This window comes from Oncorhynchus mykiss, chromosome 1 (assembly GCF_013265735.2).
Source record: "Oncorhynchus mykiss isolate Arlee chromosome 1, USDA_OmykA_1.1, whole genome shotgun sequence".
NCBI lineage: Eukaryota > Metazoa > Chordata > Actinopteri > Salmoniformes > Salmonidae > Oncorhynchus > Oncorhynchus mykiss.
Window position 1 is genome coordinate 50593481 of NC_048565.1, and position 13267 is coordinate 50606747.

General features: G+C 42.4%; 1 protein-coding gene across 1 annotated transcript in view; it reads left to right on the top strand.

Annotated features, from left to right (window-relative positions):
• Positions 1 to 7154: 7154 nt before the first annotated feature.
• Positions 7155 to 13267, top strand: part of LOC110524482 (copine-8-like) — a 73541-nt gene continuing 67428 nt past the window's right edge. Inside the window, exon 1 of the mRNA XM_021604185.2 lies at positions 7155 to 7593. Coding sequence (XP_021459860.1) covers positions 7499 to 7593 — 95 coding nt within the window. The 5' untranslated portion in view covers positions 7155 to 7498. The remainder of the gene's footprint in view (positions 7594 to 13267) is intronic.

Consider the following 13267-nt stretch of genomic DNA (forward strand, 5'->3'; position numbering starts at 1 on the left):
TCGGACTATTTTCGAACTAACTATTGTCGTATTAAACAGAAATCCGTACTGGAGTAGATCAATGATTGCTGTACTGTAAGGGCTGGTTTGCCTGAGAATCTCCATTGAGAATACTTTTTAGTCCAGAACTATAGGCTTTAGCTGTGTCTATAAAACCGGCCCTTGATGTTTTGGACATGTTTATAACTGATGGTATTTGTGATGATATGGAATTTCAATTTCAGGGTCTATGGTGAATATTTTAGAGCTACAGAGTGGAAAAGAGGTCTCTGAATTTCCAGTTCCGTGGCTATCAGTTTGTTGCAAGCACTTTGCAAGTGAAAATACACTAAATTGAACTGTAAATTATTTAATAGCTGTGGTTTTGCTCAGGAGGATTTTATCTCAGAGGATATTGTTTAATTTGTATCATGGAACACATCAGTACAGGTGTCCTGACCATTGAACTAGAAAAAAATCATGCTTATGTTATAGATGACCAAGGAGTTTTGTAATCATAAATATAATTCAGGTTAAAACAAATAGTTACAAGACAAAGTCTATAATGCTTTCAATGTATTAATCCGTTCATAATGGTTCATCTTTTGTGCAAAAGATAAGTGCAGCCTACACTATTTGCAGTGCTTGTTGACTTTGTCATGTGCAAAATGCACTATTTCAGCAGTGCACTGTTTGGATGCTGGGTTTTTGGGGGGGGGTGGATGACCATGCTCAGGTAGGCTACTGTTTACTGTTTACTCAGGAAGGCTACTGGCTACTGTAATGGCTGGTTGTGTTCATGCCAAATTAAAAGGTAATATATAGTACCAGTCAAAGGTTTGTACACACCTACCTCAAGGGTTTTTCTTAATTTTTTTTACTAGTTTCTACATTGTAGAATAGTAGTGAAGACAACACAACTATGAAATAACACATATGGAATCATGTAGTAACCAAAAAAGTGTTAAACTAATCAAAATATATGTTTTATTTTAGATCCTTCAAAGTAGCCACCCTTTCCCTTGATGACAGTTTTGCACACTCTTGGTATTCTCTCAACCAGCTTTATGAGGTAGTCACCTGGTTGAGAGAATGCCAAGAGTGTGCAAAGCTGTCATCAAGGCAAAGGGTGGGTACTTTAAAGAATCTAAAATATATTTTGATTTGTTTAACAGTTTTTTGGTTACAACATGATTCCATATGTGTTATTTCATAGTTTTGATGTCTTCACTATTATTCTACAATGTAGAAAAAAGTAAAAATCAAGAAAAACCCTGGAATGAGTAGGTGTCCTAACTTTTGACCGGTACTGTAAATCAAATCAAATTTTATTGGTCACATACACATGGTTAGCAGATTTTAATGCGAGTGTAGCAAAATGCTTGTTCTTCTAGTTCCGACCATGCAGTAATATCTAACAAGTAATCTAACAATTTCACAACAACTACCTTATACACACAAGTGTAAAGGAATGAATAAGAATATGTACATATAAATATATGGTTGAGCGATGGCCGAACGGCATAGGCAAGATGCAGTAGATGGTATAGAGTACAGTATATACATATGAGATGAGTAATGTAGGGTATGTAAACATTATGTAAAGTGGCATTGTTTAAAGTGACTAGTGATACATTTATTACGTCCAATTTTTTATTATTAAAGATTTTCAGTCTCTCGGTCCCAGGTTTGATGCACCTGTACTAACCTCACCTTCTGGATGATAGCGGGGTCAACAGGCAGTGGCTCGGGTGGTTGTTGTCCTTGATGATCTTTATGGCCTTCCTGTGACATCGGGTGGTGTAGGTGTCCTGGAGGGCAGGTAGTTTGCCCCCGGTGATGCGTTGTGCAGACCTCACTCCCCTCTGGAGAGCCTTACGGTTGTGGGTGGAGCAGTTACCGTACCAGGCGGTGATACAGCCTGACAGGATGCTCTCGATTGTGCATCTGTAAAAGTTTGAGTGTTTTTGGTGACAAGCCACATTTCTTCAGCCTCCTGAGGTTGAAAAGGCGCTGTTTCGCCTTCTTCACCACGCTGTCTGTGTGGGTGGACCATTTCAGTTTGTTCGTGATGTGTACGCTGAGGAACTTAAAACTTTCCACCTTCTCCACTACTGTCCCGTCAATGTGAATAGGAGGGTGCTCCCCCTGTTGTTTCCTGTCCGCGATCATCTCCTTTGTTTTGTTGACATTGAGTGTGAGGTTATTTTCCTGACACCACACTCTGAGGGTCCTCACCTCCTCCCTGTAGGCCGTCTCGTCGTTGTTGGCAATCAAGCCTACCACTGAAGTGTCGTCTGCAAACGTGATGATTGAGTTGGAGGTGTACATGGCCACGCATTCATGGGTGAACAGGGATTAAAGGAGAGGGCTGAGACGGGGCTGGTTTTCTTTACCGTTAAATTCCATGTATTTGCTATTAGGCCCATTTAAAAAAAAATCAAATAGGTCCCATAAAAAAAATGGTACCCCCAAATGGCATGGTATAAAGCATGGTAGAAATCGCACCCAGTGCCCATCCCTCGTGGCAGGGCTGCTAAAACACAAACTCCAGAATGTCTTTAAAGTGATTGAATAGTGTCGTAATGTAAATGCCAGATTTGATCAAGTAGGCTAATTCTGTCTCATATCAGGAGAGAATTGATTGACCCTGGCTGTAGCCTAGTGTCAGAAGGTCAACTGCACCTGAAGATAAGACGTTTTTGCAATCAATCAGCTATTGGGCACCCTGATTAAAACACTCATTCGGGCCAAAACTATACTGAACAAAAATATAAACGAAACATGCAACAATTTCAACAACTCTATTGAGTTCATTTATTTGTATTTTTTTTTCACCTTTTATTTAACCAGGTAGGCAAGTTGAGAACAAGTTCTCATTTACAATTGTCAAGATAAAGCAAAGCAGTTTGACACATACAACAACACAGAGTTACACATGGAGTAAAACAAACATACAGTCAATAATACAGTAGAAAAATAAATCTATATACAATGTGAGCAAATGAGGTGAGATAAGGGAGGTAAAGGCAAAAAAGGCCATGGTGGTGAAGTAAATACAATATAGTAAAACACTGAAATGGTAGATTTGCAGTGGAAGAATGTGCAAAGTAGAGATAGAAATAATGGGGTGCAAAGGAGCAAAATAAATAAATACAGTAGGGGGAGAGGTAGTTGTTTGGGCTAAATTATAGATGGGGTATGTACAGGTGCAGTAATCTGTGAGCTGCTCTGACAGCTGGTGCTTAAAGCTAGTGAGGGAGATAAGTGTTTCCAGTTTCAGAGATGTTTGTAGTTCGTTCCAGTCATTGGCAGCAAAGAACTGGAAGGAGAGGCGGACAAAGGAAGAATTGGTTTTGGGGGTGACCAGAGAGATATACCTGCTGGAGCGCGTGCTACAGGTGGGTGCTGCTATGGTGACCAGTGAGTTGAGATAAGGGGGGACTTTTCCTAGCAGGGTCTTGTAGATGACCTGGAGCCAGTGGGTTTGGCGACGAGTATGAAGCGAGGGCCAGCCAACGAGAGCGTACAGGTCGCAGTGGTGGGTAGTATATGGGGCTTTGGTGACAAAACGGATGGCACTGTGGTAGACTGCATCCAATTTACTGAGTATGGTATTGGAGGCTATTTTGTAAATTACATCGCCGAAGTCGAAGATCGGTAGGATGGTCAGTTTTACAAGGGTATGTTTGGCAGCATGAGTGAAGGATGCTTTGTTGCGAAATAGGAAGCAAATTATAGATTTAACTTTGGATTGGAGATGTTTGATGTGAGTCTGGAAGGAGAGTTTCATCATTTGAGAAACCAAGGCTATCGAGTCTGCCGATGAGGATGTGGTGATTGACAGAGTCGAAAGTCTTGGCCAGGTCAATGAATACGGCTGCACAGTATTGTTTCTTATCGATGGCGGTTAAGATATTGTTTAGGACCTTGAGCGTGGCTGCGGTGCACCCATGACCAGCTCTGAAACCAGATTGCATAGCGGAGAAGGTATCGTGGGATTCGAATTGGTCGATAATTGACTTTGTTTGTTGACTTGGCATTCGAAGACCTTAGAAAGGCAGGGTAGGATAGACATAGATCTGTAGCAGTTTGGGGCAAGAGTGTCCCCCACTTTGAAGACGGGGATGACCGCAGCTGCTTTCCCATCTTTGGGAATCTCAGACGACACGAAAAAGAGGTTGAACAGGCTAGTAATAGGGGTTGCAACAATTTCGGCAGATAATTCTAGAAAGAAAGGGTCCAGATTGTCTAGCCCGGCTAATTTGTAGGGGTCCAGATTTTGCAGCTCTTTCAGAACATCAGCTGACTGGATTTGGGAGAAAAAGAAATGGGGAAGTCTTGGGAGAGTTGCTGTGGGGGGTGCAGTCCTGTTGACCGGGGTAGGGGTAGCCAGGTGGAAAGCATGGCCAGCCGTAGAAAAATGCTTATTGAAAATCTCAATTATCGTGGATTTATCGGTGGTGACAGTGTTTCCTATCCTCAGTGCAGTGGGCAGCTGGGAGGAGGTGTTCTTATTCTCCATGGCCTTTACAGTGTCCCCAAACTTTTTTGAGTTTGTGTTGCAGGAAGCAAATGTCTGCTTGAAAAAGCTAGCCTTGGCTTTTCTAACTGCCTGTGTATATTGGTTTCTAGCTTCCCTGAAAAGTTGCATATCACGGGGGCTGTTCGATGCTAATGCAGTATGCCATAGGATGTTTTTGTGTTGGTTAAGGGCAGTCAGGTCTGGAGAGAACCAAGGGCTATATCTGTTCCTGGTTCTAAATTTCTTGAATGGGGCATGCTTTTTAAATAACCAGGCATCCTCTACTGACTGGATGAGATCAATATCCTTCCAATGTCCCCCTGGCCAGGTCGATTAGAAAGGCCTGCTCGCTGAAGTGTTTCAGGGAGCGTTTGACAGTGATGAGTGGAGGTCGTTTGACCGCTGACCCATTACGGATGCAGGCAATGAGGCAGTGATCGCTGAGATCTTGGTTGAAAACAGCAGAGGTGTATTTAGAGGGAAAGGTGGTTAGGATGATATCTATGAGGGTGCCTGTGTTTACGGCTTTGGGGTGGTAGCTGGTAGGTTCATTGATCATTTGTGTGAGATTGAGGGCATCAAGCTTAGATTGTAGGATGGCTAGGGTGTAAGGACATCAGTCAATTTAAATGGGTGCAGGCATGGGTGGGCCTGGGAGGGCATATGCCCACCCACTTGGGAGCCAGACCTAGCCAATCAGAATGAGTTTTTACCCCCAAAAGGTTTTACAGACAAAAAACTCAGTTTCATCAGTTTTCCGGTTAGCTGGTCTCAGACGATCCCTCAGGTGAAGAAGCCGGATGTGGAGATCCTGGGCTAGCGTGGTTACATGTGGTCTGCAGTTGTGAGGCTAGATGGACGTACTGCCAAAATCTCTAAAATGACGTTGGATGTGGTTTATGTTGGAGAAATGAACATGCAATTCTCTGGCAACAGCTCCAGTGGACATTCCTGCAGTCAGCATGCCAATTGCACGCTCCTTCAAAACTTGGAACATCTGTGGCAATGTGTGACAAAACTGCACATTTTAGGGGGACCTTTTATTGTCCCCAGCACAAGGTACACCTGTGTAATGATCATGCTGTTTAATCAGCTTCTTGAAATGCAACTCCTGTCAGGTGGACCTTTTCAGTAAGGTAAATTGTTAATATTCATCTATGCATGTGATGTCATCTAGTAACATCCCTATAATATCTTTGCAAAGGAGAAATGCTCACTAACAGGGATGTAAACAAATTTGTGCTGAACATTTGAGATAAATAAGCTTTTTGTTCAGTGTCTAATCTAATTTGATGCAGCTGTTCATATTTTAGCTCATTGGGCTGCTGCATCTGGTAGAGAAATCATTCACTTAATAGAGGAAATTTCTCAGGTGGTCTCTTTGCGCCATCTGCACCATTACCAACCACCCGAGCCACTGCCTGTTCACCCCGCTACCATCCAGAAGGCAGGGTCAGTACAGGTGCATCAAAGCTGGGACCGAGAGTCTGAAAAACAGCTTCCATCTCAAGGCCATCAGACTGCTAAACAGCAATTACTAACTCAGAGAGGCTGCTGCCTACATAGAGATTCAAATCACTGGCCACTTTAAACAATGCCAACTTTAATAATGTTAACATATCTTATATTCTTCCTCTCATATACTGTACCTTATACCATCTATTGCATCTTGCACACTCTTGGCCATCGCTCATCCATGTATTTATATGTACATATTTATACATACTTATTCCATCCCTTCAGATTTGTGTGTATTAGGTAGTTGTTGAGGAATTGTTAGATTACTTGTTAGATATTACTGCACTGTCGGAATTAGAAGCATTTCGCTACACTCGCATTAACATCTGCTAGCCATGTGTATGTGACCAATACAATTTAATTTCATTTCATTTTATCATTATGGTTGCTTACACAGGCAGCCCAATTCTGATTTTTTTTTTCACTGATTGGTCTTTTGACCAATCAGATCTTTTTCAAAGCTGATCTGATTGGTCAAAGACCAAATAGGAACAAAATATAAAAATGGCACTGCCTGTATAAAGGCAGCTTCTCATCACTGTCAAAACCCAAGCAAGCGGATAACTATGTGTACAAATGATTTAAACAAGCTGATAAAGACCAATTTGAGACGAAACCAGGTAGACACAGGACACCCAATGTCTGAGAGCAAATTGTGGTTTGTTGGGAAAAGTCAGGAATTCGCTAGCATGCCAGTGCATTGAAAAGCAGGTGGGCCATGATGCCTTTGTAGTGTCACAGAAATGAGTTCCTTGAAGATTTCATTATTCATTTGCACCACAGGAGGCTGGTGGCACCTTAATTGGGGAGGACATGCTCGTGGTAATGGCTTGAGTTTACCAGGTGGAATGATATCAAATACATCAAACACATGGTTGCTATTTGTTTGCCATTCCATTTGCTCAATTCCAGCCATTATTATGAGCCGTCCTCCCCTCAGCAGCCTCCACTGATTTGCACTGTATTGTCATTCAATAGATTTTCAAAGCACAGGCATTACAATGATTTAGCCTGTTAATTGGGCTACAAATCCCTTAATTGGTTAGACTTCATGTATGCAATAAATCATTTGCTAATTGCAATGGTTCCCTAAAAGCATCAGCACAGACTAGGCCTTAAACTATAATGTGTTATCGTGTTTTTTCTTTATTTTTGTAATTGTGTAACATTTCCCAAAGCTGAGATCTGTACATGTCTTGGCTGCACTCCTCCCGGGCGTCGCGCCCTCCGCACTATCACCCATTTTAGCCTGGGTCTATACCTCGCTCTCAACTCTGCATACTAGCACGAGCTGAATCTTTCAACGGTTACACATGACGCTGGGCTGTTATGGGCGACGCTCCTCTTGCAGCTGGCTGAGCGACACGCCTCCCGAAGCCTCATGCAACAGCGACCCTAAGCAGCGCACCGTTTTTAACGGTTTCTTTCTTTCTTTCATGTGACCGAAGAAGGCCCGTTTAACGGGAGATTTCGACGATGAGTAGCTTCATGAATATGGCGTGTATTGGAGACTTTGACCCATTCACCGCTGCCATTCCCGCCACCAGAGTTGAGCTCACGGTGTCGTGTAGGTGAGTAGAGGGGCACTGATGTCAATTGAGTGACAGAATGCTTCTGGTATAGGCTAAGATTGTGGAGAACGGTGGATATGTTTGGTGAACTGCTAAATATAAATTGTTTAGTCCGAATTTAGTCAAGCATTCTCGCATTAATTCTTTATTTTGGGGATTTGGCCAGAAAACAAACACAGCCCATTAGGCTATAAAAATAGAATTTAATCTATACATTTTGATTGAATTAAATATTACCATTATCATGATGGTCCATTGCTTTAGCTTATCAATCACGGTTAGTCTACATTTGAGGGATGTTTAAATGAAGTTTATGACGGTGGAACAATGTGCGTGCTATTAGTGTTTCCTAACATGACAGCTCACGCTCCCTTTTGGGCTCGGCTCCACTTAATTAACTAAACAAACCGCCGTCCAGAAAAATGGATGCTGCTGAGAGAATTGATGAATGCTTTATGATTTTAGATGTGACTTGATACAACTATAGTAGCGAGCAGCAGCTGGCTGGCTCGGGCTCCCGTGTTGCGTAAGAGCCACGCGCCTCTGTAAGACTGGGGTCTCCGCGGAGTTCCTTCTACCAGAGAGAGCTGATGCTCCCGCGACTGGTCGGTCTCTGTCAGTCACAACACTCACTGTGGAGATCTCATCACAGAGAAGGAGAGACGTGGAGTCGCTCAGTGCGGTGTCGGTGCACACCTGAGATTGTGGTGCTGAAGGTTGGAATTCCGATTGTCACTGTCTGCGTCAATGATGCTCAATCTCTGATAACCGCAATTACAGCTTCTTTGATTAAGAGCCAGATCGCAATTTACTGGAGGGGAGAGTTGTCAAACGTTTCTTTTAATTTGGGGAGGGTTGTGTGTTTTATTTTATTTTATTGGGCACAGTGGATGTTAGTGCGTTTTTCCTGGTTAACATTATTTTGCAGGTTTTACTAGGCTATATAATTTCTTCCATCCTAGCCAAATTTCCTCATCTGCTTGCATGCGCCTCCCCTATATATCAAGGTGTTTTGGTACTTCCCTTGTGCACTACGCTTTTCCATGTTAACTTTTATTATAAACTGGGTGGTCAGCCAATGCGGATTGGCTGATAGCCGTGGTGTATCAGACCGTACACCACGGGTATGACAACATATTTATTTTTACTGCTCTAATTATGTTGGTAACCAGATTATAATAGCAATAAGGCACCTCTGGGGTTTACGACTAAGGGCTGTGTCCATGCACTCCGCCATGCGTCGTGCATAAGAACAGCCCTTAACCATGGTATATTGGCCATATACCACACACCCTCGTGCCCTATTGCTTAACTACACCACAGGTCTGTCTGTAAAGTATATCAGTCTAGCTGTCGATTCTCTCCTCTATCCACCCTTCATAGTGACAATAGTGGTAGTTGGATCGTTTGTCCAGATTTGCAACAGGCTAACTAGCAATCATACTACAAATAAAGGAATTCAAAGCTGCATCAATTTTCAATATGAATTGACAAGAACAAATGGGGATAGATGATAGGCAATGGACGGGCCAGGTGCATCATTGGGCATGAAAGAACAGTGAAGACATGAAACACACAGCTCAGAAAGCTCCGCTATTGATCTTGTTTCGGGACAATACAGTTATCCTACCTAGACTATAGAATTCATAATTGCATTATTGTTTTCAATTGAGTACAAAATTCTACTCTAGGCTTCAGTGAAAATGTAATTTGAATGACGGCGCAAAAGCCCTGTGATTTGAATGTTTAATTCGATTTGGATTCGTTGTGGGTCCACTCTCAACAGTTTATACGGTCTAGAAAGGCACAGTAGCAGGCCAGTCTGGCTGTATTTTATTTTTATTTTGACTTCTGATACAGAATGCGCTGTCTGTTTCAGATCATCATTCTTCAAAGTCGTCCTATAATAATGTCGCCACATACGCTCCCTCCGGGCAGGGCCATTCAGGAAAGCTTAACACGCACTCTGCCTCCTCGCCAATCCGAGTGGCTATTCCTCGCTCACCTAGAACCTAATGCTTCAATATAGCCTAAATATTTATCATTTAACTTTTAAAATGTATTACCTGTGTTTACTTACATAAACACAACCAGTCACAGTGTTTTAATCTGATTAGGCTACTTCAAAAGTCTCCTGTAGGCATGCGCACGTTCATCCAAAATATAATTCCAGCATCCTCAAAATGTCTTGACATTAACCAGGTTTCCATCCAACCTTTTCATGCAGTACAGTAGCCTACAGTACACGTTGGATAAAAAATTTCACGCCATCATGGAGTTGCATGCAGTTTATTAGGCAACAGATGAAATAAATGATGACTTCACAGGGTGACGAAAGTACACAGTGATGAGCGTTATGCTTGTTTCAACTAATATGGAGGGTCATATTCTTGTGACATGATGATCGATGCTTGGCTGGCGTTTGACAAATAAAAATAATCTCACTTTTGTCCGTAGTAATCAGATACGTATCTGCAAGCTGTTGCCTAGTGCACACGTGCCAATACCAGAGTGGACACATTCGCTATATCAATGCAACATTTATTTGTGAGAAAAAAACATCAGTAGGCCTAGAGTTGAAAATGCGATGGAAACCCATTTAATTTCTGTTTTTTATTCGGTACACATGAATTTAACCTCAAATAATTTTCACTACGCATTTGCACACATACATTTATCTGCAACGAGTCAATTTGATGGAAACACAACTCTGATGGGGAAAATGCACAAGGATCTCCCTTGGGATTTGATTTGACGTTACGTTACGAGAGAGAGACGTCATCAGAGCGCGCAACAGGACACTGTACTCTATACTCGGTTTGTTGTTTACATTACAACTTTCTCATTAAATCGATTTTAATCTGAACTGAAGTTTTGTTACTAAGGATTCCACAACGCGATTAGCCTTTACTGCAAGTTTCTGTTCCTTTTTTTTTGTTGCGTGAATTCCGCGAGTACCTCAGACACCTGTCGTCGTCGTGGGAAAGACTAATTGTTATCTTTTCATAAAACAACTGGTTGCAGTATAGAGCTAATCTGAATACCAAGCAGATCCTGAGGGAAATCGACGAGTACCAACAGCTTTACGCTATGGAGGAACAACATACTCCTTCGTGGAAAGATACGACCACCTCACAAAATAACTATAACTCGACAAAAAAAGAATAACAGATTCATGTACAGACACGGACGATTTACTTACCATTGAGGTAGTGTCTAGTGCCCTGGCTGGAATCCATGCAACAATGGAAAAGTTGTGTGAGAAGGTTGCAGGGCTGAGGCTGAGTTTGGAGTTCAGCCAGAGTGAAATTCTCAAGCTCCAAAGAGAAAACAAGACACTCACAGCCAAGGTAAAAATACACGATCCCAACATGGATTGTCTACTCAGGGAAACAGGGTGATTAAGTACTCGCTACTAGACATACAAAGTCGTAGAATGCGTGATTTTTTTTTTTTTCCTGGTATTCCTGAGGACGCATCCAATAATCCGGAGGGCGCGATCAGAGAATTCATGAAATCCGCATTGAAACTACCTATAGAGACTGTAAACAAGGTGGCTTTCCACCGGGTACACAGACTTGGAGCTCGGAACGACAAGACCAAGGGTCCCCGACCGACCCGGCCAACCCAGACAGGAAGACCACGTCAGTGACTCAACCACTCAAGTGACTCACCCCTCCTAGGGACGGCATGGAAGAGCACCAGTAAGCCAGTGACTCAGCCCCTGTAATAGGGTTAGAGGCAGAGAATTCCAGTGGAAAGAGGGGAACCGGCCAGGCAGAGACAGCAAGGGCGGTTCGTTGCTCCAGTTCCTTTCCGTTCCCCTTCACACTCCTGGGCCAGACTACACTCAATCATAGGATCTACTGAAGAGATGTGTCTTCAATAAAGACTTAAAGGTTGAGACCGAGTCTGCGTCTCTCACATGGGTAGGCAGACCATTCCATAAAAATGGAGGTCTATAGGAGAAAGCCCTGCCTTCAGCTGTTTGCTTAGAAATTCTAGGGACAATTAGGAGGCCTGTGTCTTGTAGCATATGTGTAGGTATGTACGGCAGGATCAAATTGGAAAGATAGGTAGAAGCAAGCTCATGTAATGCTTTGTAGGTTAGCAGTAAAACCTTGAAATCAGCCCTTGCCTTAACAGGAAGCCAGTGTAGGGAGGCTAGCACTGGAGTAATATGATCAAATGTTTTGGTTCTAGTCAGGATCCTAGCAGCCGTATTTAGCACTAATTGAAGTTTATTTAGTGCTTTATCTGGGTAGCCGGAAAGTAGAGCATTGCAGTAGTCTAACCTAGAAGTGACAAAAGCATGGATTCATTTTTTGTATTTTTTATTTTTGACAGAACATTTCTGATTTTTGCAATGTTACGTAGATGCAAAAAAGCTGTCCTTAAAACATTCTTGATATGTTCGTCAAAAGAGAGATCATGGTCAGGAGTAACGCCGAGGTCCTTCACAGTTTGTAATGCTGTGTTTGTCACAATATAATAGCCTGCACTTATAGTCCCTATAAACAATTGTTTGATTTACTTTTGATATTACCTTAATAAAGTTTAGAAGCTTTTGTGAAGGTTTGGTGTGGCTATTATTAGCTACTTTAGCTACTGCAAGCCTGTGATATGAAGGCCGTGCGCACCAACACTCAAACTGACTCCCAACAGTTGAACTTGAGGCGAGGCAGGATGCTTTAAGGCCTACCAGAGTTACGCCTTATAATCTAGCAATATTATGCTCTTCTTTATACAAAATACTGTGATTGAACATGAACAAATGAACCTCCTTCTGCAAGTCTACATTTGTATAGCAGACGCAGTAGCTATCTGACGTTGAGATATGCTGGTGACATGCATTTCTTTCTCTTGGGATAGGCCTAAGCTTCTCTAATATCATACAGTAGAAACCTGAGCCTAAAGGCCTATACATGCAATGCCCTGATGCATTTAGTGCTCAAATCTCCCACAGGTGAGCCGTGAGGTGGACAATAATTGTTTTAGGAAAGTAGCATAAAAAACAGTAAAAGATATAGGCTATGAAGTTTAGCATATGCTATCCATTGAAACACAAGGAATATGTTGTTTTTTTTTGTCATTTGTTATAGGCTGTTTTTCAGGACATGTAAATGCTGCTCATTTTGCCAATATCCCTAGTTTGATAGTGCTGGCTGTACCAATTCAGATCTGAATGCATATTAATGTCCTGCAAATGTATTCTCGGTCACCTTGTCTGGTGCCAAAACCATGAAATGCTCATGTTGTTTAATATGCAGATTTTAGAATATTCACATTAAAATCTGTCGGGGGGGGGGGGCTTGGTTAGGGAGATGACCAAGAATCCGATGGTCAATCTGACAGTGCGAAGATGAGAGAACCTCTGTAAAATGCACATGACATTCCGCTTGAATTTGACTAAAGGCACCGAAAGGACTCTCGGAGCATGAGAAACAAGATTTTCTGGTCTGATGAAACCAAGATTGAACTCTTGGGCCTGAATGCCAAGCGTCACATCTGGAGGAATCCTGGCACCATCCCTACGGTGAAGCATGGTGGTGGCAGCATCATGCTGTGGGGATGTTTTTGAGCGGCAGTCTGGGAGACCAGTCAGGATTCGAGGGAAAGATGAACGGAGCAAAGTACAGAGAGATACTTGATGAAAACCTGCTCCAGAGCGCTC